Source organism: Falco biarmicus, chromosome 3 (assembly GCF_023638135.1).
Source record: "Falco biarmicus isolate bFalBia1 chromosome 3, bFalBia1.pri, whole genome shotgun sequence".
In the NCBI taxonomy this organism is placed as follows: domain Eukaryota; kingdom Metazoa; phylum Chordata; class Aves; order Falconiformes; family Falconidae; genus Falco; species Falco biarmicus.
In genome coordinates, this window is record NC_079290.1 from 102,642,401 (window position 1) to 102,669,349 (window position 26,949).

The 26,949-nt window shown below is 49.1% G+C and overlaps 1 protein-coding gene across 9 annotated transcripts in view; it reads left to right on the forward strand.

Annotated features, from left to right (window-relative positions):
• NFATC1 (nuclear factor of activated T cells 1) overlaps nucleotides 1–26,949 on the forward strand; it is a 111,943-nt gene that overhangs the window by 8,063 nt on the left and 76,931 nt on the right. For all 9 annotated transcript variants that reach the window (XM_056331455.1, XM_056331456.1, XM_056331459.1 and 6 more), the window contains exons 2-3: nucleotides 1,107–2,205; nucleotides 11,180–11,339. In XM_056331455.1, coding sequence (XP_056187430.1) covers nucleotides 1,107–2,205; nucleotides 11,180–11,339 — 1,259 coding nt within the window. The remainder of the gene's footprint in view (nucleotides 1–1,106; nucleotides 2,206–11,179; nucleotides 11,340–26,949) is intronic.

The following is a 26,949-nucleotide window of genomic DNA, read 5'->3' on the forward strand; positions in this document are numbered from 1 at the left end:
CTCCCATCACAGCTCGCAGCACCAGGGGCATGCTGCTCCTGGTTGTGGGCTCCCCACGCGCAGCCCACCAGTGTCTCCGTCTGGCAATGGGAGACACGCAGGCGGCCCTGAGCTGGAGGGGCAGCGCTGAAGGAGTCCCTTCAGCAGAGTGGCAGCAAGGCGAGGCAGGGACAGTCTCCTGTGGACCAGCTTTTTGCTGCTGGTCCCCGTCGCGCAGCAGGTCTGGAGGCATGCGAAGGGCAGGTTGTTCCCCTGCGTGTGGGCAAGGAGCCCGTTGGTGCAGGTCTGTGATGTGATCTGTCACCTTCCAGGTTTCCACGCCAACCATGCAGCTCTGCTAGTGCTTTTATACACCCGGAGCTGCTCAATGGTTAGACCGTTGGCCGAGTGTGCGCTGCTGGCAGCGCTCGACGTGGCGTGCACAATAACCAGCAATTTTAGTGGAATTTCAGCTATCGCAAAGTAGTGAGACATCCATGTTTATCCTTCACCTGGCCTCTGCCAGTTGGGCTGGAGGGATAAGTGGTCCCAGAAACCAGAGCAGGTCAATAGATCCATCTTGTTCCAAAATCCTAGTTAACTGGAACCAGTTGGAAACTTGCTGTAATGGAAATTTTGGTTGTGCATAGTTTTTTTAACAGGATGCAGTTGATCGGTTCTTTGCTTTAGTCTGCCTCCACTTTTGTTTTTCGTCTTGTGTTTTTTGTGTATTCCAACTTCTCAGGGAGGCAATTAGGCCCACTTACATAAAAGCACATCTCTCGAGCAGCACTGCAGGGTGTGAACGCTGAAGTACCGTTGTCTGAAGACTCGATTATTTGCTCTGAAGGTTTGCATAGGAAGAGTGTCCTCGAGACAAACTCAGTCTGCATACATCGCCCTCCCAAGATAGCTTGTCTTGTGCTGTTCGGCTACCAGCATTGGCAAGGATGCTGGTCCACAGCTTCTCCGCTGGCGCGGTGTGCCTGTCGGCTGGGTTGTTATGGAGAGCTGTGCTTTTGTGTGTTGTGCCATGTCCCTCCACTCCAGCGGGGTATGTTACTGAGCAAGTATATTTGTGCCGCACCTCATATCATTCTTTTTTTGTTTGTCTGTTTGTTTTCTAGAACACTATAATTATACATCTTCAAATGTAAATGCTGGCTTGCCTCTAAATGTGGCACATTCCTCATTGTCAACTCCATGTCATGGCCTTCAGGCATCAAATCCCGTCATTTCAGTTGTCCCATCAACAAATCATCCTTCTGGTTACGGAGGACACATCGATGGTGGGGCCTCCGACTACTACCTGCCACCAAACATCAGACCTAATGGAGCTCCAGCGCTAGAGAGCCCTAGAATTGAGATCACTTCTTACATGGGACTTCATCATAACAATAACCAGTTTTTCCATGATGAGGTTGAGGAGGCCATCCCAAATGCCAAGCGGTCACCTTCCACTGCCACTTTGAACTTACCGAACATCGAGGCGTACAGAGACCCGTCCTGCCTGAGTCCAGCGAGTAGCTTGTCTTCCAGAAGCTGCAACTCTGAAGCGTCTTCCTACGAGTCCAACTACTCGTATCCGTACACGTCACCCCAGACCTCCCCGTGGCAGTCGCCGTGCGTCTCTCCGAAGACCACTGACACAGAGGAGGGCTACCAGCGCAGCATGGTGGCCTGCACTCTGCTCAGTTCCCCAAGGCACTCTCCGTCAACGTCTCCCAGGACGAGCATCACAGAGGAGAACTGGCTGGGGGCTCGCAACTCCAGACCTCCGTCTCCCTGCAACAAGAGAAAGTATAGCCTCAACGGCCGGCAGACCTCCTACTCCCCGCACCACTCCCCCACACCTTCCCCACAGAACTCACCACGAGTGAGCATCACCGATGAGACGTGGCTGGGGAACACTAACCAGTACACCAGCTCCGCCATCGTTGCCGCCATCAACGCCCTCACCACCGACAGCACCATAGATATGAACGATGGGATTCCCATCAAGTCAAGGAAGACTGCCATCGACCATACCCCGTCCATGACTCTCAAAACTGAACCGGCTGGCGAGGATCACGGGACCATATCGCCAACCGCCGATTTGTCACCAGAAGATTTCTCCAGCTTTCAGCACATCAGGAAGGGAAACTTCTGCGAGCAGTACCTGTCTGTGCCACAGCATCCCTACCAGTGGGCCAAACCAAAGTCTCTGTCTCCAACATCCTACATGAGGTAAGGAACCCCAGCCTGGAGGGCAATCCTGACAGTATCTTTATTGCATGCTTTTTTCCCCTCCTTGCCCTTTCTGTCTCTGTCTCCTGCCAAATCTGCCCATCTACCCATTGCGCGTAGCCCTGTCTTGTGATGCTGCCTCCGCTGTTGCCGTGGTGTGACCACGCATAAAGCCTGCGGGGGTTAAAGAGGCTGTTCTAGGAGCTGGCCACACGTGGGTTGTAACTGGTTATCTGCTTCCTGGGGGACGAGCCCCAGCCCTGGCAGTCTGGACATGGGGCATTCAGAAGCTTGTCAGGCAGCGAGACAGTTCGGTACCATCAGACCTCTGGCTTTACTTGAAATGGATCATCCTGTCTTAGGTTTTGTTGCAGGACAAGGAGCTGGGCTCGTTATTGTGGCTGTTACAGGGCTTTTTACATTTACGCTTTGTAGACAGTGAGTACAAATGGAATAGGAGTATGGTTCTTTTGTGCATTATTTCAGCTTTTACTTCACTACACCTGAAAGCTGCTTATCAGTTGTCCTTCCTTCCTGCCCTTGCTGGACAGTGATTTTATTTTTTCCCTCTTCCCCACTGCTTTTGTGTTGAAAGAAGAAAATCGTGTTTGTCAGCTGATCATACTTAATATACTGGTCGCATTAATTTATCGCAGGAGGACCCTGGGTAGGGAGAACTGCAGAACAGCCAGAGTCTGAGTTACATCCATTGCTTTCTGTTTTGATCTCGGTGTTGGTCTTTATTTTGAGGTCTTCTGAAGGCTGTATAGACAGAAGCACATGCTGCAGGAGGACAGTTTTGTTTTCCAGAAGTTTGCAGGCTGTGCTCAGTCGCTGGCTGTAATGGCCACCCCCTCTCCTCTTCCAGCCACTCCCACCCCCCCGAACACCTGGCCTCCTGCTTTTGCATTTTCTCAGAATGAAAGAAGTGGGCTGAAATGTTTGAGTTAGGGATGCGCGCCCTGGCTCTCAGCCTTGGCAGCCTCACTCTTCTCCAGCCAGCACCTCTCTGCTACGTACTGGCTCCCCAAACTGAGCCTGAGCAGCCCACAGCCCTTTGCGTTACAGCATGTCGTGCTGCAGTCCACTTCCTCATCATTCTCCTTCTCCTCCTCTCCGCGTTGCCCAAGCTTCTCACAGGACCCACGCTCGGTTCCACGTTGGGAAGTGTGGCAACCCCTTTGGGTCCGGCCACCTGGAGGTGGGCACTGGCTGCCTTTCAGCGCTGGGATAGAGGCTTCTAACACCGGGCGACTCTTTGGAGCCTTCCCACGTACTTCAGCAAAGCCTTCCACGTGCTCCCACTGCAGTGCTGAGCAGCCCGCGCTGGTCAGAGGGGCCGCCGGCCGGCTCCTGCGCCGGGGGGCTGCTCTTTGCCCAGCGCTTCCAGGGCACTGGTAGGACCGATCCGGCTTGTGCCCTTCAGTGGCAGCGGGGGCTGTGGGTGCTGTGCTGCTGTCCGTCGGGGGCAGCCGGCATGCCTGCGCGCTGACACAGACAACAAAGGTGAAGTGTACAAAACGGAGCCCCACTACGTTGTGTACTTAACATTTTTTTCCACTGTTTTGGTCTTCTATAAAATATGTTTCCTGGTTCACAATATGTTTCCATGTGATCTCATTAACTCGTGCTCTAGGGCAGTTGGAAGTTACTGGTGAAATGTGATTTTAAGTTATTTTACCAATCAGATACACTGACCGTGCTTCCTTCCACCGAAAATACCTCCCGTTTTATGTATATGAAAGCGCTGGGCAAGTGAGCACGGACGTCAACAGGATCACAGCCTACGCAACAGAAACTGTTATTTTAAATCTTTCCAAAAAAATTTGTTAAGAATTTGTCACAACAGAGCTGGATTTTTTTCCTGTTATGTTACACATCTGTTCTATTTCAAACACAAGGGCTGGAGGGGTGGGTTCCAAAAAACAACTTGGGCTCCAAAATCTAGCCGGTCATAATGATTTTGAGATAACCAGATTTGATTACCTCCTCTGTCTCTTCCTGAATATGCGGTACAGTTTTCATCAAAAGCCAGCGTGCCTTGGAAAATCACTGACGCCTTTCCCTCCCTCTCTGGCATTCCCATCTCTTTGGGGGCAGGAGGGAGCCAGATCGGGCATACCCTCAGCCAGGTGCCGTCGCCCTTCCCAGGGTTTTGTGGCGGGCATCAGCCTGAGAGGGAAACCACTTTTTTCTGTTGTTTTAAAAATTGATTATGTTTTTCATTTGGTGTAATTAAAGCTCTACCCACTTTAGGCTTTCCAAGTCCCAGAGCAAGGGAATAACGAGTCCATAATAAGGTATAATACATAATAACGCCCGCCCTAACAGAAACACTTTCTGTTCTTTCTGTGCCTCGTGCTTCCCTCGGGTGCTTGCAAGGGCTGTGAGCCCAGCGGCTCAGCCGGGTCCTCGGGCTGCGGGCTCTGGGAGCAGGACCCCCGGGGCTGCGGGCTCTGGGAGCAGGCTGGGGCTGGCACCCCCCGGGCTGTGGGCGCGTGGCTGTGCTCCTGTGTGGGGCTTGGTGCACGGGTGCTGAGGCTGCGAGGCAGGGTGGGCGGGCAGAGCCAGGGCTGAAGCCACATGGGGTCACCCAGCTGTGCTGGGGGGTTGCCCATGGTGCTTTGGCTGCAGCCCAGGGCCTCATGCCAAACCTTTGGATACAGGAAACGAGACGGGGCAGAGATTGTCTGAGGATGCTTCAGAACGAGCCCTGAGGTAGCGATGGGGACCGTGCCTTTTCCAGACCAATAGTTCAGGATTTGTGCATTGTGCTATCTCACTCAAATGTGAGAAGCTTCTGCCTGTAGTCCTTTTATAGTTAACGTGGCAAATAGTTTCAAAAGAAGCGCTCTAGCAGGCAGTGATGGCATGAGCAGGTGATGCTGTGCTTTCCCAAGCCCTCGCTGTCCCAGTCGCGTTCCTTTCAGTGACATTCCCTGCTGCTCTGCAGTGCTGTGCAATGCAGAATCTCTCACAGGCAAAAATGCCAAAGCCGAAGTGGACGTACATGGCTGGGCTTCTGCCCTTGGGTACTGGGGCACTGTTAGTAGCTGTTTCCGAAGCTAAAATCCCATTTTTATTTTTTACCTGCTCATTAGCATGTCCCAAATCATCCTATATTACAACCAAAAGTATAGGCGCTCATGGAAGTGCTGGGTTTCTGAGTATATTACACATTTTTTAGGACTTCCTCTTTAGCCTCTGTATTTGACCAAACACAGCCTGAAATTTCCTAGAGACAGTTCCATACTCGTTGAAGAGCAATGTGTTGTACTTCTTTCAGGCATCATCAGTTTAATCCAGGAAGTATGTTGGCCTGTAACACTTGAGTTTTCATTAAATGTAGTGTTTTGTAGGGGAGGGGGAAGAGAAATGGTGGGGTTTCTTGGTTGGACGTATGGCATGTATGAGGTCTACCACACCAAAAAGGAGCTTCCAGAAATAGACACCCAGCTCCAGGTGGCTTATAAAAGCCCCCTACTGTATCTTCTTGTACAGTTTATATTTTTAACCGTTGAAAGCCACATTTTATTTAGCTGGAGTCTCTTTTTCAACCTCAAAAATATACCTGTATGTCCTTGACCTCACAGGCACAGGGTCATGCCGTTTTGCAGAGGGAGGCTGCAGTGAGGGCTGGGTACCAGTCTGCCCGCTGCCAGAGCACGTTTGGCTTTTATCTGCATCACTGGGCTAGTTTAGTTTTTGTGGATTTTTTGGATTCCACTTTTGTGACTGTGACAGTATTAAACCCAAGCATGCAAAAATTGTCCACTGAGGCCCCAAACCATATGATTTCCTTAAACATCATGATTTTAAAATGTCGCATGTGTTTTTCCTTCTTTCTTTTGATTTGTGGACCTTTGTTGCCCTTTTTACATTTTTTAAATTTTTTTTTACATAGATGTTTTGTTCCAGATCATGAGATAGGGGGTCGCCTTACTTGGGAGAAGCTGAGTTTCTCGATAAACTGGGACTTTCTGAAGATGGGAAAGGGCACCAGCTATCTTAAGAAGACATGGTCCCCCGTGCAGCAGCACCGGATTTGCTGACCTGCGCATTCATGGCCAACTTGCGTGTTTATGGCAAGCCAGAGGAAGTCCCTCAGACAAAGCAAAGGCAGGGCTGTCTGGGCAAGACCCAGTGAAGTGGGGACTGGTGGCTGTGTGTCGGTGACCATCTCCTGGGGCTCATTAGTATTAATTGAGGGGCAGGGAGAGCAGGCAGGGCAGAGCCCACAATGCCTCTGTTCTTTTCCTCTCTCTTGCCATATTCGTGGGGATGGGGGTATTTAGATGCTTTAACAAGTCGGGTTTGCCCCCACGTAGCAATTGATTAATTGGTTGCATTAATTGATTAATTGATTGCATTAGGTTGCTGCACCATAGGGCTGAAGACTGCTTGGAAGCCTGTCTGAATGAACTGATTTTTTGTTGGTTGGTTTGCTTGTTTGATGTAATCCTCCCCACGCTTTCTCCTGCCTGTTTTTCAGTTCATTCAAACACCCCTGTGAGCATCTTATTAATGGCCTTCCTTCACCAGCTTGTTTTAGCACCATGTGATTCTAAATTCAGAACGAGCAGAAATGCGCTGCCAGCCACTTGTTATCTCCATTCCCCCAGCAATAGTTTCTTGTTCTTTCTCTAAGCCAACAGATGCAAAACTTCCCATGCAAATCGATCTCTGAATGTGAGATTGTAGGACAGTAGTATTGTCTGGGCGTATGACGACAGCGCTCATTCTCAGACTGCAGCATGAGGAAATCCAGTGCCACATGCACTCCACGGAGGAGCTACTTGCTCCGCATGCCAGCAAAGCCCAGCCAAGTCTGGGGTGGGACGCAGCATCTATTTTAACAGCTCGCAGCCGGATTGCTCAATTGTCAGACAGGAAATTAAAAAAAAAAAAAAGAAAAAGAGAAAAAATCTACCCGCGTTAACTCATAGGTGAAATATAAAGTGGGTATGTCTTTCTGACCACAGTCAAGTTGGTGGACATATAGGCATCACCGTTGTTTTCTCACTTTTCCAGAAAACACCCAAAGGTCTTTAACAGGCATCCGCTTCAATGTGAGACATGGGTAATAAATAATAAATTGTAACCATATTTGCATTTGGTGCACAGTTGGAGCAGGGGCAAGCTGGCAGCCTGGCAAAAGTTTCAGCAGCCCTGTGGTTTCTCTAGTTTATGTTTTTGTTTCTGAAGGAACACTCCCTGTTAGAGAAAATGGGTCGAGTGCAGGGCACTGAGCCTCAGCCATGCTCCTGCCGAGTCCCTTGCTTTGCTCTGGGTGCTGAGCCACGCTTGCCAGCCGGCTTTCCCAGGGTGGCAGAGCCGCTGGCTGGGTTGTGCCCCCTGCCACGGACTAGCCCCCGCATGGGGCTGGCGAGCCCTCCGACGCCTGTCGCACAGCAGCCTAGGTAAGGCCAAAGATGCTCGCATGCCTCTTTTTTCAAGTGGCCTTGGGCATCTAGTAGCTTAGAAAATGTAATGGTAATTTAATTCCCGATTGCATAGCAGCCATGTGAAAATGGGGCTTAAACACCTTTGCAAAGGTCAGTAGAAGTTTTTGGCTTTGTTTCCTCGCTGTCTTTATTCCAGTGTGCTGCTTAGTATCTTTCCTTTTTGCTTTCTGTAACTTGATAAATCTCTCTGCTAAAGGCAGAAGTCAGCCAGACTGGATAATCTGTTTTTGATTTAATCATACTCTGTATCTGGTGGATGCAAAATAAATCACTATTCATCTGTATTGTAATCTGATTTATGTAGGACCCAGTTGCATTGAGCAAGTTTTCTGCAGCCCAGCACCGGGTTTTGCAAAGCCACCTCGCCGCAGCGTCCCTCTGCGTGGCGTTCGGGGGGCGACAGTTAGATTTATTGCAGCCTGGAAAGGCATGGGACAGGTTTTCAGCTGGTGGAAAGTTGGATCCGAGGGGAATGCGGCAGCGCGTGCTGGCCAGGCATCCTGCGCCAAGACCTTCCCTTTCTCCTCTTGACCCTGTGGAGGGGCTCTGCTCCCCTCCCCGTGGCGCTGCCTGGGTGAGGTGCTTTGGGCCTTTTCAAGTTGATAAGGCTTGTTTGCAGCTACCAGATTTTATTTTACCACTACACCATTCGCTTGGTGACTTTTTCCTTTAACCATGTTTAGCCACAGGAAATTAAATGCACGATGAAGATAACCTAACATAGGAAATAGCTCTGACAGCCCCAGCCCATGACACTGTTAAAGGCATCACTCGGCTTCCTTTATCAGGAAAACTGCCATTAATTGTCAATTTATAATCGGGCAGGTGGTATTTTGGAATTTCAACAATAGATTGCAGGCTAGCAGCAAACTATATTTTTGTTTTCGGGCTTTATTTGAGAACATGAATTGTACAACTTAATTATATTGACATTTTCAGGTGCTGATTTGAAGGGGGGGTTTGTGGGTTTTTTTCTTTGTTTTTTTAAAGAGATGTAATTAGTTTTGGAGCTATTACTTACTTCCACGCATCTTAAAACAAATCCTTCTTCACCTGAGGGCTACCTGCTGCCAGTCAGAGTTGTCCTTTTTAATTAAGTGTTAAAAATTTCTAATCTGATGGATGTTGTGTCCTCAGAAAAAAAGAAGATCCAGCAAGTGAGAATTTACTTGAAACTAGAAACATCTGTTTAAAAATGTGTGCTGATCATCACCAGGAGAGACACAGCTGTTTTGCTCTTCTGTCTGTCATTTATCATTAGTCAAATGTGGCTTATCCAGAATTTTGGGTTTTTTTCCAGACATTTTCAAATTAAAGTATGTGTACCTAGTGTGGTAGGCAGAGTAGCGGCTATATACAGTGGTTGAGAGCCTGTAATTTTTTGCCATCACCTTGCGCTTTGTACGAGCGTCTAGCAGTGGAAGACTTTCTCCTCACCCCCGGGATGGGCCCTGGCCGCTCTGGGGGAGCAGCGTGCGCAGGAGCTGGGAAGGTGCAGCGTCCTTGGAGCTCCTGTGCTTGGTGGGGGGGCAGCCAGGTTCAGGATTTGTGCTTGGCAGGGTCTTGCCTCTGCAGAGGGTGCCCCACGGGCTGCTGCTGGGCCCAGATGTTCGTGGAGCCCTCACAGAGGAGCATCTTTCTGTTGGCCAGGCTTCCGTCTGGGCTGAGCTGGGAACTGTGTGGATACTTTCTCCCCCTCTGTTATTTGTGAGGATGCTCCCTGTCCTGAGGGCTGGAGAGCAGAACGGCTGGAGGTTTGGATCAAGCTGGGCTCGGGTATCAGGAGTGCCCACGCAGGGCGGGTGGTCCTGTCCGCACCCAGGGCAAGGACTTGGTGGCTTCAGCTGAGCCCTGTAATGCACGTAGTGCGTGTCTGTAGGCGTTCAAATCACGTGGCTCAAACTTAAAAGCAGCGAAGAAAGATAGTGTAGAGAAACACAGCACCGTCTGAAGTCCCACCGGTGTATGTGCACTGATGCACTAGCAGATGCATGTTAGATATGCTGGTGATAATGGGCTGGATAAGCACTAAAAAAAATAAATAAGGGAAAAGCAAAATAAAAGCCAGTGGAAGTGGTTAAAGTCTCTGTCCTGCAGTGGGCGGCAGCAGGGACGCTTTGGGGGATGTGAGGGCTGCGTGCCTGAGGAGCTGCGAGCACATGGGTCACTGGGGTGGCAAATGGAGTGCTCAGTCTGCAGCTGGATGTGTGCTTGCAATGCGTGGCCAGCGCGGAAGCTCCTCTGCATCCTTTCCCCCTGCCGGCTCATGTGGGCTGTGATGTAGCAGGGGCACGGGGGTCCCCCAGGGCCAGCCCCCACCAGGCTCGTCAGCCTTCCAGCTCCCTCACCGCTGCTGCGGCCGGAGGAGCCCTCTCGCTGTGGCAGGTAGCCCTGCTCCGTGGGACGGGGACTGGGATTTGCTGTTCGCTGGGCATCTTCTCCGGGGTGGTGGAGAGAGGATGAAGTTTGGTGTAGGGAGGCAGGGTAGCATGTGGGGTTGTGCTGCGTAGTTCTTTGTCAAGGCTCCTGAAGGGCACCTGGTGCGGAGAATTCGCCAAAGGGAAGAATATATGCTGAACATGAAATCAGTGTTTTCATTGTGAAGCTTTTTGCTTCAATTTCAAGATCAATACATTTGTCTCAGGCCTGCTGTTTCTACGGTGCTTGTTTGCCTCTTTTTTTTTATTTTTTTTTCAACCCAAAGCATCGACTTGGCGTTCCTCACAGCCAAGCTCTCCTGACTATTTCCTAGACTGGTTTTACACTGGAGTTGGGTTCCTAAGAGTGACACTTTCCCCACCGTTGCATGATGTCAACCCTGCTTGCTTTTGCAGTGGTAATGAGTCCATAATATTTCAGTTAATTGAAGACTCAATACGGGGCCAGAAGAGTGAGCTGGGTTTCCTTCGGGCTTGTGCGTCACCGTTGGTAGGACTTGTGAGTTCTGACCTCAGAGCTTGCTCCCTTGTGTGCATGGACCAGAATGAGATTGGCTTCACTTTGAGACCCTCTGACGTGTTTTCTGTTGGGAAGGAAGCTGGAAACGGCTTTTTTTCTTCTTTCCACCCCCTGCAAACTGAGCAGATTTGTTGAAATCCATTAGATTCATTAAATGTAGAACCCCTCCAGAGCTGGTTTGGCATTCACTTTCACAGCAGTGAAAGCAGTAGGTTCCTCTGCATCTTCCTGCCTACCTTTTTTTTTCTCTTTGGTTCAAGAATCAATATATTAAGATCTTTGTAAGCTGTGTCTTAACATTTTTCCATTTTGGTTACAAATTGGGTAGCATCTGGGCCACCAGCTATTCTTGACCTGTAAATCTTCATAAAATAACCATTGCCTTCTAAATTACTTATGTTGTGGCATTACCCATATTGATGAAATTTTAAATGTAAGATGGTGAAGGATGAACTGCGAAGCACGGTCTCTAAAGTAATAGTGCTGGATGCTTGTGGTTTGTGATAGTGTACTTGATGTTAATTTTTAATATGTTTTCTTTTCCATTATAGCCCATCCCTGCCTGCCCTTGATTGGCAGCTGCCATCTCACTCAGGACCTTATGAACTGCGTATTGAAGTGCAGCCGAAATCCCACCACCGAGCTCATTATGAGACAGAAGGCAGTCGAGGGGCTGTGAAGGCATCTGCGGGGGGCCACCCTATCGTGCAGGTACCAAAACTTGTAACGAGCAGCACAGGTTGTTTGTCTTGGTGCGCTGCTGTGCACACCTTTTCTTCTCCAAAACTGAGAAGCGATGGGAGGTTTTTCCTGTCCTCAAAGATTCCTGCGCCTTAAAGTGTGTTTTAAATGGGGTGGACCAAGCCTTCGTTAAAAGCAAGGTGAGAGCATCTACTCGCTTTCGGCAGCATGAGTACAGTGCAGGCGGGGTGCTGCTCCGTCAGTGTGCAGCTCCACAAGCGTTCAGCTGGCAGGCGGTGACTGGGGACCTATCTGTGCAGCTGGATTCCAGGCATGCACTGTATGCTGAGATCAGCTGGGGACGTGCCTCAGTACATTTAGTCCTGAACTTGCGGTTGGGTCTCATCAGAGCTGCGAACACATGTTGGAGGGCAGAGCTGTAGCAGTAGTGTGGAACTATGTTGCTGGTCTGGATGTTGCAGCGAGTGCTGAGCTTTTGAATTTCTTCTGTTTAGTCCCTTAAACGCTTCCAGCCACCCTGGAAAGCCTCTGAGGTCTGAATCTAGTTTCATGAGTTCTACCAAACTCTTCAGTTACTGCATATAAAGCATTTAATTTAATAACACTGTAAACTGACCCTTAATTCATTTATATGACTAGTCTCATTCATTTTTAAAGGACCCTTCGCAGGGGTAGGAAGAACAAGATTTCATTGTTTAACACACACACAAAGAGAAAAATAGCGGGAGAGAGCCAGCTGTGCCTGTCCCTCCCTAGCTGCTCCTTTCTCCCCCAGAAGTTAAAATGTCCAGTGCCTTCTGGCAGGGCTGTGACCTGCTGTGCAGCAGGGCCCGCGTTGGACCCTGGCCGGTGGCCACGGACCCCCGGCTGTCAGGGGGGCAGGGGCTGCCACCGTGCTGGCGCTGCCTGGCTTTATGCTGCAGCTCTTCCTGCAGGAGCAGCGGCTTGGCGAGGGAGCGGGTGCGGGAGGCGATGTGCAGGGAGGCGATGTGCAGACCGCGTGTGTAGGGCTCAGGGGCACATGTGTTTATTTGGTGTAAAACCCTGTTAGCAAACACAGTGTTTTGAAGGAGTGATGCGAGTCAGAGATGATGCCGGGCAGGGACTGCGCCTGAAGAATGTGTGCGCTGCTGCTGCTGCTGCTGCTGTGGCAGCTGGGAAAGGAAAGTGAAGGGAGTTGTCAGCAGCAAACACAGTTCGCTCTTTAGCTCTGCCAAAACTCATCAGTGACATAGGATTATGAAGTGATCTGCTGAAAGACGAAAGGTTTTAGCAGAACATTTGTAAGTGATATTAAAGAGGAGTTTGTGGCAGACACGCTTGATGACAATTAATACCTACGCTCTTTGTGGCTTTGATGCAAGGAAATGTAAATGGGGAGGCATCAATTCGCAGCGGCCAGCCTGGTGTTTAAAGTTTCCTACGTGCTTTTTGAAAAGACTGAATGTGATGCCAACATTTAATTGGACTAAATGTGTCCAGACATTTCCCCTCTCATCCCCTGTCCTGGTCTGTTGGGAGGGAGCGTGCTGCTTCCAAACACAAACAAGTGTCAGAAGAGAGGAGAGGAAACTGCGGAAGGGCATGGAGGGAGAGGGGAGGAAGCAGCCAGTCCTAGCCCTGTCAGATGGCTCTACCGGTTTAATAAGGATTAATGCATTTTTCAGTCCTTTCATTACAACCTGAACACTCTTTCTCCAAAAAGAACAGAAACATAAAAAGGGCCAGAAGAGGCTTCTCCACACTGCATTGCCATCCCGGCTTGAGTTATCTGTTTGAGGAAATACTTTAAGGCTTCTGGCTTAGACCAGAGTTGGGTGGATGGATGAACAGTACTTCCAGAAAGAAAGAACTTATAAATACTTTTTATGAGAGAAGTAGTAAGCACTTACAAACAAAGAAGGACTTAAAAAACAAAAATGCAAGGAGGAGGAGGAAATCTAGGGAGTAACTTCTGATAAACTGGTGACTGACAAAAGCTGCAGTCTGCATCTGTACATCGATGTGTGTCCAGATGTTGCAGGTGTTTGGGCTGGGTTAGATTCAGTTCACTCTGTTACACAGAAGGGAGCTCAGGCTTCAGAGTTCACACTTGGGTGTAAGCTCAACCAGTATCTGAGTGTGTTCAGCTGAGAGATTTCAGATCAAGCTTTTCCCTCTGATATTTCCTGCTGTTTTCAGTGATGCTGACTCAGAAAAGCCCCTCATAAAACTGCTCTGACCTCTCGCACTGCCCTTGTGTGTTACTCTTTTGCCCTCTGTGGGCAGTCAGAGCTTTCTTATGTCACTGCTTTGGGGGAGTCTGCTTAAATTCTGCTTTTGTTAAAGCTCTCCACCTTTACCTTGGGCAAAAGGAGAATGTGGAAGAGGTCTCTTCCTCCCTCCTCTGTTTCAAACCCCCTCTCACTCGCATCCTGCTTTCCAAACCAGGAGATTTTCTCACGCTGATACCTCCACATATCTGTGCAGCATGCTAAGGCAGAGGAGAAGTAAATCCAGAAAGCATCCACTGCTCAGGGCACAGTTCCCCAGGGCACAGTTCCCCAGCAAAACTGCCGGGAGGTTGCTTTCCCTGCAGCCAGAGTGTGTTTATCTTTTTTTTCCAAGCAACATTAGCTTCCTTGGTGCTGCTCCATCTCTTCTTGTAGGAGGTGGAACATCTGAGAATCAAAGGTTTCAGAGGCGAGCGTGCTGGACGAGGTGGCACAGGAGGACAGGAGTGTGGTGTGTCCCACCTTTTGGGTGTGACATGAAGCCCAGTGTTAGGAGAAAAATTGGGAGACCCCTTTTTTCCTTGGTTCTGGTGGCTCCCCCAGGCTGGTAACTTTTCTCTGGAGCTGGAGAGGGCCCCATGTGGGAGCTTTGCACTGGGGCTGGGCAGCGTGCTGAACACCCGCCAGTGCCTGCGATGACTCTTTTCTCCCAGACTGAGCCAGGGAAGGGCTGAGCATGGCTGGCTGCCAGGGGTTCATGCCGACCCCCCGAGGGGCGAGCCTGGCAGGTGCTGGCAGCTGCCTGCGGTACCAGAGCCTTGCCCCAACCCGGTGCTGGAAGGCACCGCTCGCTCCTTATCATCTCGCTGTCATCTGCCCAGAGCTTGCTCATGGAGGCTCCTGCCGGCTGTCCTGGGCGTCTTTCATCCACCAGGATTTCCTATGGATTTCCTTCTGTGGGGTGGCTGCCCTGTCCCTTCTGCGCTTTGGAACGATACAGTTTTGGGTGCTTCAAGTTGTCTGTGAAGGCTAATGAGCCCGATAATGCAATATTCCCCTCTCTCACATTGCGCCATTGCCTGTTTGGGTGTTGGGCTGCCGTGGCAGCCCGAAGCTATTGCCGTTCTCGATTGCTAAACGTTTTGAGAGTGGGCTGAGCCGGCACACCTAGCCAGCTGAAAGTGCTGCAGCAGACTGGCAAGCCAGCGGTGCCAGGGAGCGATGCTGGTGAGCTCATGGCTGGCACCGGCTCATACCCCTTAGCCGGGGGAAGTATTTTGCCGGTTGTCGTTGCCTTCGGTGAGTGCAGGCTGGGTCCTTCCCTCCCTGAGTCAGAGCAGGGCTGCTGCCCCAGCTGGTATCAGGCGCGACGAGGCTGCTGGCTGTGCCAGGTGAGGGTGAAACTGGGGACCACTTTGGGGAGCAAAATCATGGTTCGTAGCATCCTGCTGGCACCTCTGCACTTGCAGGAGCTCACGACTCAGGTGAGGTTTTCTCTAAATGAAGCAAGATGAAGTCAGTGGTGGCTTCAGGAACCCCACAGGGTTAGATAGCTACAGCCATATTTTAAGTGAGGTGAATTTAATTCAAGGGGTTTACATCCAGAATGCCTTAAAAACGTCCTCTGGACCTATCTCCCATTCCTCATTCAGAGCATGGCGGTGAGGAGTTGCTCAGGATGGGGTTTACATTCCAGCCAGTGATGGCTCTGTGTCAGCTGCAGGTAAGTAATCTGGCAGATAAAAGTTTGGGCTCCCTGGGGAGGGATGGCACCAGATTATAAATATATGGTCTATAGATATTCTAATTAATAACTCATCTTTGGAATAAGTCAAACACGTTGGCTGCCTGAGATGGAATTTTTACAAGCAGGGTGCGGTGTATCTGTGAGATAAAATCCAAGTACTCAAGAATGTTTAATTAAAGGGTATGATGTACTCCCATGGAAGACTGGACTAAATGGTGAAAGAAAATATTCAAATGCACAGAACAGTCTAGTAAGCACTTTCAAGAGTCATGATGATTATTCAGTTTTTTGACACAAAATATGCCAGGAATTTTCTTCAAGATCATGCTTGATGTGAGGTAGATAAATTGGTTAGAAAAAGGGAAGAAAAGGAGTTGTAGGGGTTTTCCTTTTTTATCTAGGTAATGGGGACTAAGCAGAATTTTTTTCCCTCTTGGAAAAAATAAGTTAACATCGATGAGACAGTGAGTGCTGCCTTGCCTTCCCCTGTACCGCCTTGCCACGAGGTGGTGGAGGCTGTGCACGGCTGGTGTGCTCCAATGCAGAACTTGATCTGAGCCTGTGAGCAGATGCATAGTCTGAACCCCCTCATTTTACAGGCAAAGCACAATAATTTGGCTGCTGATTTGCATTGTCAAAATGTTGTCTGTGCCAGGAGACTTGCTCACAGGAGCTGGCTGTGTTGTTCCTCAACAAGATCTCCAGTAGGCACTTTGGGTCTGATTTTCAAGGGCCTTGAGGCATACGTTGGGATTTTTAAATCCCCTTATGACTAACAAGTGTTGAAGCCTCCCCTAAAGCAATTGCTGCCTCAGTGGTTTTGTACCTTTCCGCATCAAGATAATGAGGCAGCAGCATGCCCCTGGGCTGTTTGTGCACCCCGGTAACACACTCCACGCGTTACTGTTTGCTTGCCATGGGTCAGCTGGTTTTGTTGCGTTTGGATAATGAGCTCAAGTAGCCCAGGTCCAGGTGGTGGCCACCGCAGGTATCTGTCAGAGCCCTTTCATCTGCCAGACCCAGGAGCCATGAATACCTTTTGCGAACCCCTCAGGGAATAGAAAGCCTTGCTGATCAAACCATGGTACATGGAGGGGGGCAGCAGTCAGTCCAGCGAGCTGCAGATGCTGTCAGCTGGGGGCTGGGTGTGTGTGCCCCCGGTCCCACGTGGCACCTCTCGTGCACCCGGCTTCGGAAATGTCACTGGGCTTGTGCTGTTACACAGCAGGCAGGATGGGAAGGAGAGAGAAATGCAGAGCTAAAGGCAAAGACTGGAAAGAAGTTGTTCACCACTGATGCCAGGGAGGAGATAACGGGATAAGGAAGCCGAGAGAAAGGCTCTTCCAGACAGAGTGGGGCGAGCCCTTCACAGCACTGCTCTGGTGCTGCACAGCAAGAGTGAGCCCCTGGTTAATTTAATGAAGTACAGGGTATGAGACTAATCATATCCTTGCAGTGAGTGTGTAAGTGCTTTTCTTGGTAGGGGTACCACAGTGCTGCCACCATTGTTGGGGGCGTCAAGGGAGTTGGGAAGAAAACAGTCCCTGGTGGGTCCAGCTCATGGCCATCTGACCGGGAGGAGTGGATGTGGAAAAAATCTTGTTAGTGGCTTTCCCCTTCCCCCTCTGGGTCTATCGCCAGAGAAGAGGGCATATTCTCGTGAGTAAGCAGTGATTCAACTCATCATGCCACCATAGACTTCCTCTCTGTGCTGCTCTTGACTTCTTTGTAGAAGACAGCATCACCCCTTTATCCAGATGGAAATACAATCCTTTCTTATGGTGAGGATATAAAGACATTGGCAAGCACCTGTTAGCCAGGTTGCAATTAATAGCACAAAGCCATGCAACCATACAACAAACCAGACAGGGAGCCTATGTTTTATAGCCTTGTTTTAGACAGCCGGTACTTCTTAAGAATAAATCTAACCTGAATGGCTTTCTCACTTCTTGCATCTGTATAGTTAAAGCTAACCTCAAACTGGCAGACAGATAATCAAAAGTGAAAAGTAGAATGATTTGGCAGATGTTTTAAGGCTGCTATTGCTTCTCTAAATCCAACAAATGGAAGAAAGCCCACTGAAAGCTTTCTATCATGGTTTTTCATCATTAGAGGATCGTGTTTTGGGAAGGGGGGAGTTTCTCTCTTTTGTGTTTCACATGAAGCCGGTCCTGCAGGGTAGGCGCAGCCATAGGGTGGCTTATGGCCCCCTGGGAAGGGCAGAGCCCAGGAGGGCACTGCGCTGGGAAGTGTGCTGCTGTCAGCCGGTAAAGGTTTCACAACCCTGAAAACGCAATTTCAGCTCTGATTTCTGAGCGGTCCTGGGGACAGGCCTCTGCTGTTCGGTGCAACAGCCCCTTCCAAAGGCAAAGCAAATTTTCCCGCACCCAGCGCTGGGGGGATGATCTCTGCTCTCCTTCAAACTGATCCCTTGCCCACGCTCAGCCTGACCGACGTGATGCACATCCCGGCTGTTGGCATGCCAAGGTGTTCAAGCTTTCCAGCCTGAAGGATTTAGCCCCACATCCTGGCTTTGCCAGCGGTTTGGGCTCACTGGCTGCTGGCAAAGCATAAGTTAGTGGTGGCCTTGTGGGAGGAGGGGATGGAAAGTGGTCCCACTCCTCCGCTGTCTCTGTCTCCGTTCCCTTGGGAAAGGGGGTGATGGTATCAGCTCCTGGTTTTCCTCTTCCTTGGCGTCTCCCGGTTTCCTTTCTGCCTCATACTTTGTGACAAGGGAGTCAGTGGCATTGCTCTCGCTGTGTGGGGTGTCTTCTAGCCGTCCTCTGGTGGTGGCTGATAAGGCAAAGAGCTTCTAGGTTAGACCTAGGAAGGAAGGAGATGAGTCATCCTTATCTCTAGCACTGCTCGCAGAGCCGTCCTTTCTGCCTCCCTGGGCAGGCTGGTTTTGGTGGTCAGCAGCACACGCACCCGGCGTGGTGGCAAGCAGCATGATGGAAGGCTCTGCAAGACCAAGGCAGAACATGAATGCAGTAGCCTTTCTTCTCTTACTCCTCATTTACTTTGTCCTTGGGTCTCACACTGCATCCTTTCACTTGGTGAATTTTTTGCAGTGTGGACAGGGTTTTTCCTGCACATTGTCTGAAAGGGCGATTGATTGTTGTTTTAGAAGCATACCTCAAAAACGTGTATCACTACTTTCTGGGGACGAATCAGGACTCATCCGTGACTGTTTGAGTGCTGTGCTGCTTTTTGTCCTGTGCATCCCTTATGGCACCTACTTAATAATTGCATCACTCCTGCTAAAAGTTGCAGATGCCCTGTCTCTTGCTCTGTTTGAGTTTTATTTCTAGAAGCTGGCATTCCCCTCTCCTGCCAGCGGTCAGGTCCCAGGCAACATAAGAAAAATCCTCCTTGCCTTGGTTTTTTCTACATACCTAAATAAAGTGTGAGTGTGTCTGTACGCCTGGGGAGTATCCGTCAGTGGGTGGTGCTCAATGAAGATGGAAAGAAAGAAATTAATATAATAGGCAGGTGAAATAAATAGGTGATTTCTTTGCAGCGGTGTGCTAGGAAGATACCTGCATGAGCTGCAGCAGCCAGGCAAAGAGGTGTTTGTGGTACTGCTGGTGAGGCTGCTGCAAATGTGCTTACGGAGCTAAATGTTCCCAGTTCCTTCCTTTACACACGCTGTCAAGATCTGCTAGAGCTCAGGAGCCCGTCGAGTGATCTGTTCACTCTTACATTTCTTCTTTAAAAAAAGAAAGAAATGGTTCAGCTTGATACAAGAAGAGAAAAGTAACAGCCAGTGAGATTCTGGAGAGGTTTGGCACATTTGAAAGTTTTTTAAATGGTCATAATGTAAAAACAAAAATTGCCAATTGCTTAATGCATGTTCTAATAGGTCTTTGTCTTTTGGGAATGTTATTCGAATGCCTGAGCTGTTCGTGTTAAAAAACGGCCCCTGCATCTGCATGGTGATTGCTTTCTCACAAGGCCAGTTGATTTTTCCCCAGTAATCTGTGGTGGAAGCACCTTCCACTGAAGATGCTTGCAGCAGGGGGAACACCTAGAAGCGATGAGAGTCTCAGAGTCCGCAGGCCAGAGTCCTGCAGACCTCTCTGAGCTTCACCAGCTCTTCTTCTGCCCTCCCTGTACCAAGAGGGAGCTGCAGACGCTTCTGGTTAGCCAGAAGAGGCTACCGGTAGTGCTACAAATGGGTACCTGCTTTTCTAAGGGAATTTACAACATGGGTAGATCTTTTGTGTGCCCCAAATTACCAGACCTCAGTTACAAAAAAAAAAAACCCAAACCCAACAAACAACCAAAAAAACCCCAAACCCAACCACATTCAAAGCAGTACTGGGATATTCCTGGGGTCAATCGGCTTAGCCTGCTTAATTCAAGCACATGCTTAGGAGTTTGCTGACTCTTAATCAGTTTAGCTGTTTTTAAGAAAATAAGACTGTGGATGGGTAAGATCTTGAGGACTGGGTTTAAAACAATTTTACAGGGAGGTTCAGATGATACGTGAGGCTGTGGTCTAGGCGTGAACCACGGTTGTTACTTGACTTAGTTTTGGTGGCAGTTGAGAAGACCTACACCAAAGTTACCAATCAGCAAATCTGCTCCAGACTTGTCAGATTATTGCACGTTGACATGCGCCCAAAAGCTGAAATGAAACACGGTTAAAATTAAAATGCAGCCTTACCAAAAGCCAGATGCTTCATTACGAGCTGAGCTAACCTACCTGCCAAATACTGCTAACCTGCATGAGGCAGGTGATTAATTTTTTACAAGTCTGCTTTCGTAACTAGACATCTGTCCTCTATTCCTAAAACTAATATCTCAGGGCAAACGATATTTTTTTTCTTCTGGGTACTCCAAATTACATAAAACTTATATATCATGAAAATTATATTGTGTGCATTCAGTATGAAGGTATAAGGGGGGGTGGGGCAGTTCGTATTTCAGATTGCTTTCACACCAACGTAACTCCATTGGAATAATTTCTGGTTTTATACTTTCTTATTTTTATATGTAAGAAGAGTAAAAAAATCACATCCATAATGTACCTTGTAACCTGGAATGTCAGTATATGTGGTTATAATATAGATTTTCCATTTTAATCAGTCATTGTTCCAAATAACAGGCTGAATCAGTGGAAAATGTGGTGTCAAATTACTCAGTTGCTCTCTCAAAGTACGTTGCAGCTTTCATTATGAGCAGGGGTTTATACTTTCTTTCCTTGTGAAGAATAGCTCGAGATATTCTCTGATACGTGCCATGAAAAGGAGATGATCCATTACAGCATCTGCTATATACATACACATAAGCAAACTACGTTGCTTGCTGTTGGTGCAGCAAAGTCAAATAAACTTTCTCCTCCCTCCACATGTTTAAGAAATAATTTAGCAAGAGTTGCATATTTTCACCGAAACAGTTGAAACATGCTAGTGATCAATTTACTTGCGCATGGTAAAAATAATACAGGTTGCAGACAGATTTGTAACACAGTTTTTAAACACCTGTTTTTAATGTTTCAGTACCCAATAAAGCGGAGGAACTCCTGCTCTTGGTTTGCACGCAGACATTCTGTGCGCTGGGGTTTAGAAGCCTGCTGCCCGGGTTCCAGATGCAGCCCTGGTGGAGCAGTCAGCAGCCCCTGCGGGCACCGCGTGGGTACGGTGTCGAGAGCTCCTCGGCACTTCGGTTACAGACACCAAAGTGCCCCTCAATGAGTTTTGCTCTTTGACATGATGCTACAGCCAGACAGGCGTCCTGGCAAAAACCCATCGTCCTCACCAGAAAGCGAGCTCCCCCCTTGCCGCTTGCAGGGAACGCCCCTCGTGTGAAAATACTGCTGGGCCAGTCCTGTGGAGAGTAAGGGAAAGGATGTGAAAGAGATTGAGCAAAGTGATCCATTAACAGAGCACTTAAGTGATCCTTACATTTTCGTAAAGTGGGATTAATTGTTGAACATGTGCTTTAAGTTTTCTACCAAGTAAGGGTACATGGATCAACTGGCAATTAATCATGTAACTTGCTGTTGCTTGGGTTACTCAGTGGCAAAATCTGGGCTAAGACATCTCTCCCCGCCGTGCACGGGCGTTATGAGAGGTTGTGTCACACGCGGGCGTGTGGGCTGCCAGCTGCCCGAGAGAGCACGAGAAAGGGAAGCAAGCGGCAGAATCTGTGCTCTGTTCCTGCAGAGCTCTTCGCTGCCTTTCAGGAGATCCATTAAGCTTTCCCTCGTAAAAATCAGATGCACTTTGGGTATCGGTTGTAGTGGCTCGTATGCCGCTGCTTCCTTCTGATGGTTTTCTGGTGAATGCTGTTAACGGGATCCTCCTTTGCCCCTGTCTGTGCCTTTGGTCCCTTTGATTTTGGGATCCCTTGGGATGATGGCATCTTCTTTTTGCTCTGCCACCATTACTCCTGCCCACATCTAACAGGCATGAAGCCCCCATGTTTCTGAAGCTTTTACTGGATGTCTCAAGAGCAAGTCGGGCGTAATGATGCTAGAGCCAAGCTTCCCATCGCTGTCCAAAATCTGCCCATTACTTTCCTCTGTCTTTAGGCAGACCATACCTTTCTTCACGCCATTTAAGTCTGTAAGTTAGCCTGGTTGCTGAAGTGTGCTATATTTAGCTGTCCCTGTGCCTGTATCAAAATAGCAGTATCAGCGTATCATACGTGCCCTGCTCAGGACATGGATGCGCCCATTCTGCTGTACCTAATAAGCCACACGTTGCTGTCCCCTGGGCTGTCTGCCTGTGGCAGGGCAGTGGCTAGCATTCGGGATGCCCACAGCATGCTGCGGCGGTGCAAACAGAAATAGCCAGAAGGGAGTGGGTCGAAAGGGAGATCACGTCTGGGTTCTGGAGAGCTGCTGGGAGCTGAGCCGTGCTTGCAGCCTGGGTATGGTTCAGGCACACGGGGCTTAGTCCCAAGTTTTCGCCCCCCTGCTAGCATCTTCACCTGAGCACTGCAGGGAGAGAGACCTGAGCCTGACCGAGGTGGTTGCGACATGTCAGGATTAAGAAACTGGAGCAGGGGTGCTTGCGGGGGCCAGGACTGCCAGTGCCGTGGCTCTGCTGCTTGTGCGCACTGGGATGCAGCGCTTTGGTTGTGAGCACGTGGTGCAGGAGGGATGCGAGTGCCTGTCTCCAATGAGCCCGACTGTTGCCAAAGCCAGGACCGCGCTGGATGCAGCCAGGGGGCGAGGGTATGGGTGCTGCGTGGTGGGGGGGCCGAGGTCCCACCGCCACCCCCTGTCCTGCGGATCCTGGCCTGGCGTGTTGTTGTTATGATTGCTATGGAAATAATTTCAATGTGTTTTGTAGTTCTGAGATGCTGTGTCTTGCATTGTTTGGCTGGAAAGCTGCTTGACTGGTTTTAGAGGGTGGCTGTACGTGCACAAACACTAGCTGATTTTTTTTGTGGTGGAAAGTAGGAGATTCACAGCATGGTTTTAATTAGAATCGCTCATTTAGTCTTTCACTGCAGTGTGTTCTTTAGTTGAAAGATAATTTAATTTTCTTTGTTTTGGAAGATTTCCGTGCTTGTCTGTGTGAAATGTCTTTATTTACTGTGCCTCATTGTGCTTTGTGCATAGCTTTGACTGTGAGGAGAGTCAAACCCGAACACTTCCCTAGGCTGTATTATTTTTCACCTGCTGTGGCTTTTAATACAGTCTCACTGCTATACATGTACGGAGTGCCTGCGTTCCAGGAGAAAAAACACCGGAGAAAATTGGCAAAGCCTGCAGGGTTAGATTTAGCCGTTAAACACTCATTGACTTGAAGAGGAATAGCACGCCTAAGAGTTGTGAAATGCCAAAGAAGTGTAACTGGTATGGGGCGGGTTGGCTTTTTGTCTCTGAGAAGTCTGCAGAAGCAAACAAAGGCAAAATGAAAAAAAAAAAAAAATGCTGTTGCTCTTTGCAGAACTCTCTATCAGGATCCTGTAACACCCCCTGTGCTACGGGGAGTATTTGGTGTGGCTGAAACACAGTGCAGCACAGAGCTGCTGTGTTCATACGTGTAACGAAATTTAGGTAATGTTTGTCATCTTAGAGTAGAAAAAAAAAGCTACATAAGGTATGTATGTCTTTCCCCATATATGCAGGAATTCACAAAATGGCTTGGAATGTGCAGCTTTTTTTAGAAAAAAGATATAGACAGCCTTTATTCATCAGTAATCCATAATAATCCTGCAATAATTTTCCCAGTGACTTTCAAATTAATTTTCAACCACTTCTCTTGCAGTGGTGTTATTTTCTTTATGTGGGCCTTATGTCTCGGTGCTTTTATTCTGCAGTAATGTAATATTCCTCAATATAGACTCAAATATTGTTACCGAACATAGGTTGTAGAGTGTTATGGACTACGGAATGGCTTACAGTTACAGATTATTACACAAACTCCACCCACAGCTGCAAACATCAGCTTCCAGGGACAAACAAATCTAGACCACAACTTGCAGGCACATGTGCTAGCAGCGTCGAGGTACACAAGTAATCTCAAGCACATGTCCTGAACACATCAAAGCCCCATTTTCTAATCCCTCCCGGTTGTGAGGAAAACCTTAAAATATGCGAACTGCCGTGGCCCTGCTGCTGGCTGCAGGCGCCCTCGCTGGGGTGGTGGCGGACTGGGGCGGTTGTGCAAGGAGCAAGGCGGCACGGTGGCGGTGCTGGCGCAGGCTGTGGCTCTGCGGGATGCTGGTGTCAGTGAAGGTGCTGACGCTCTCAGCCCAGGTAGATGGTGTATGGGTAGTTACTGTAATCACAGGGCAGCATTAACTGAGAAGCCTGGCCCGAATAGCAGATGCTTTTAGGAAAACCATCTGATGAGTAAAAGCATTATTCTGTTCCTCCAGTCTTGACTAAAGTAAATAAAATAAAGAAAAATATGATGAAATTTGCCCTTTAGCCTCTCGTATCTCCAGTTGTTAGCAAATGCACTTTTCCCTCTTTGTAGCAGAAAAGCATGTAATACGTGTTCAAATTTAATATAAAAATGAACGTTAGCAGCAATAGTGCTCGGGGCTGTATTTTTGTTGTGATTGCAACACGCACCCCAGTTTTGACGCAACAGCAAGGCCACTGAAAATGCACGTGGTGCTGCTGCAAGATTGCCTGTGTGCTGCAGAGCTGAGGTTGGGCCGGGGGGGTTGCTGCAGTCTTTGCACGCGAATGAGTTGCCCCCTGCTGCACCGCTGTGCTGGGGGAAGGGAGGGACATCAGCTGCGTCTCAGGCATGGGCAGGGAGGCTGGAGGTCTCCATCTTCCAGCTGCAACCACCTGCTGCCCGCCCTGCGTTGTTGGGTGCGAGGTACCTGAAGTCAGGGTGGAGAAGCTGAAGCACTGAAGCTCAGCAGTGCTGGAGCTGAGCCTGCCCTTCCCTGCTGGGTGAGCAAAGGGCTGCAGAGCAGCCATCTGAGCGGGTGGTCCCGTAGCCCTGCGGAGGAAGCCGTAGGTGACCGCCCAAAGTGCGTGCTGGTCGTGGGACACCCCGCGCTGGAGCGTGGCCTGGGCTGGCACAGGGGCACGTCTGCGTTTGGGCTGCTTTGGCTAACCGTAGGTGGCTGCAGGTGAGCTCATTGCCTCAGTTTCTCTCTGTAATCAGGGGAAGGCTTGTTGGTGTAGGGTTCAGGGAGCTATTAATTTTGCCTTGATGTGAACTTCTGAAGCAGCCCAGGCAGGTCACACCTTCAGAGTGCATGCCTTGCTGTGCTGGCTGCGAAGGCAGTCAAAGTGACTAGACCCTGTTGTTGTCCAGCCTGTGCATGTTAAAGTTAGGTGGCGTGAATCACCTCGCTTTTCCCTGTTTCTTTTTGACTTGATGTGTTGTGTGTAATTACGCGTAGCTGGGCCCAGCAGGCTTTAAGATCCTACCGGTTTGCCAGGACCGAGGTTTACTTCTTAGGTTAGACACCCTGGCGGGGCGTGAGTGTGGCAGGAGGAGCAGTGCCTGCTAAAGCTCTGCTGTGCCTACTGCTGGCTGGGGGCTTGACATGTGCCAGAGCCTTTGTGTCTGAGGTCAGCAGGTCGATAGAGCTGCTGTCTTGGTTTGTGTGCAAAAACACAGGGCCTGGCCACCAGCACTCACCGTACCTCCCTTCAAAGGAGAAGGTGCTGCCCTCAGCATCCTCCTTGCATCCTGCTGCGGCAACTGCAGCAAGGTGTCGTCCATTTGCAGCAGCGGATTAAGCTGCTCCGTAAAGCTCTTACTGGCAAGTTCTGCCATTAACATTTGCAACATGTTATTTGGCTGTCTTGCTAGCTTTAAGCAGGGCTGTGGTATTAGCTTGTCAGTATTTGGATGAAATTCTAGTGCAACAGCTGTTGCTAAAGAATGTTACTCAACATGACAATGTTTAGAATGATCAATTGAAAATAGTCTGTATATGTTGAGAAAGTTTATCTAAGAGACTTTTGTGCTTCTTTTATTTACTTGTGGTTGGAGATCACAGGCCTTTCAGTTCACTTTAGTCCCTGTGGCCTGCTGGGCAGAGCTGCTGCATTATGTGTGTTGGTCAGAGCCTGCTCTGTTGCATCCTTTGATTTTTTATTTTGGTAAAAAAAGTGACGTCAACCAGTGGCATCACCATTGCCCTCAAACAGTTTACAGTGTGGAATCCAATCTCGCTGGATTTTTCACAGTTTAGTCAGACTGCCTTGGAGGTCAAAACCTTGAAGCTGAGCTATAAGATGTACCTGACCTATTTTTATGGCTGCAGTAAGATGTTTCCGTGGCAGGCACGCTCTCAGATAAAACTGCAGCGTAATCGGAGCTGTAGGACCAGGTGGATCAAAGGTGGCTTGTGGAAGGAGAGTAGGACTAGAAGTGTATAGTGACCTGGCAAAATGCACTGCCCTTCTCTGCTCCCAGGCAGGAGTCACAAACAGCCTCTTTATGAATCTTGTGCATGTGGCGACAACACTTTTTTGGAGTTGGGATGCAGAACCTGTCTTGAGGGATATACACATGCAGACAGCGCTCTTCTGACTCCAAAGAGTGAGGGGGTTGCATTAAGCTGCTTTACTCCCCAAGGAACACGGGTGTAAATCATGTGAGGATTGGAACCAGAGCGCTGCATTTTCCATCGTGAAGAAAGAGTTACCCGGCCACATGGCACAGTTACTGGCTTTTATTTTATAAGAAGGCTGAAGCCCAAATTGATTAAACATAGAGCAGGCTGGAAATATGTAAAAACTTGTTATGAAATTTTCTCTGCTCTAATCAAGTCATGTATCCATGATGAAGCAAAAGCTATCTGGCAGAGCTGGAGACGGGAACTCGATCAGCCTATGCCCCACTCACTGCTCCTTCAGCTGTGAAGCCATCCTTGCTCTGCACTTTTATAAAATGTCTTGAAATGCTCTCCTTCTTCAATTAGTTTCTGCATTAAAAAAAAAAACACCAAAAAGCGGACAGGGTTACCAGGAAATTTGGAAGCCATCGGTATTCATGTGACTTGCAGAAGCAGTGAGGAGGTTTATTTCAGCTCTCCCGCCAGCCTCCCTCCCCGCTCCCTCCATTCCCCAAAGGCAGAAGGCAGGCAGGGTTTGACTCATGGGCTGCCTATTATAACAAGTCCCACTTGGGACGTTGGGCTCTGTAGCGTGCTAGTGCACTATGTGCTTTGTCTGCCTCTATCACTGAGTTTTCAGTTCCTGCTCTGTGCTGTGGCC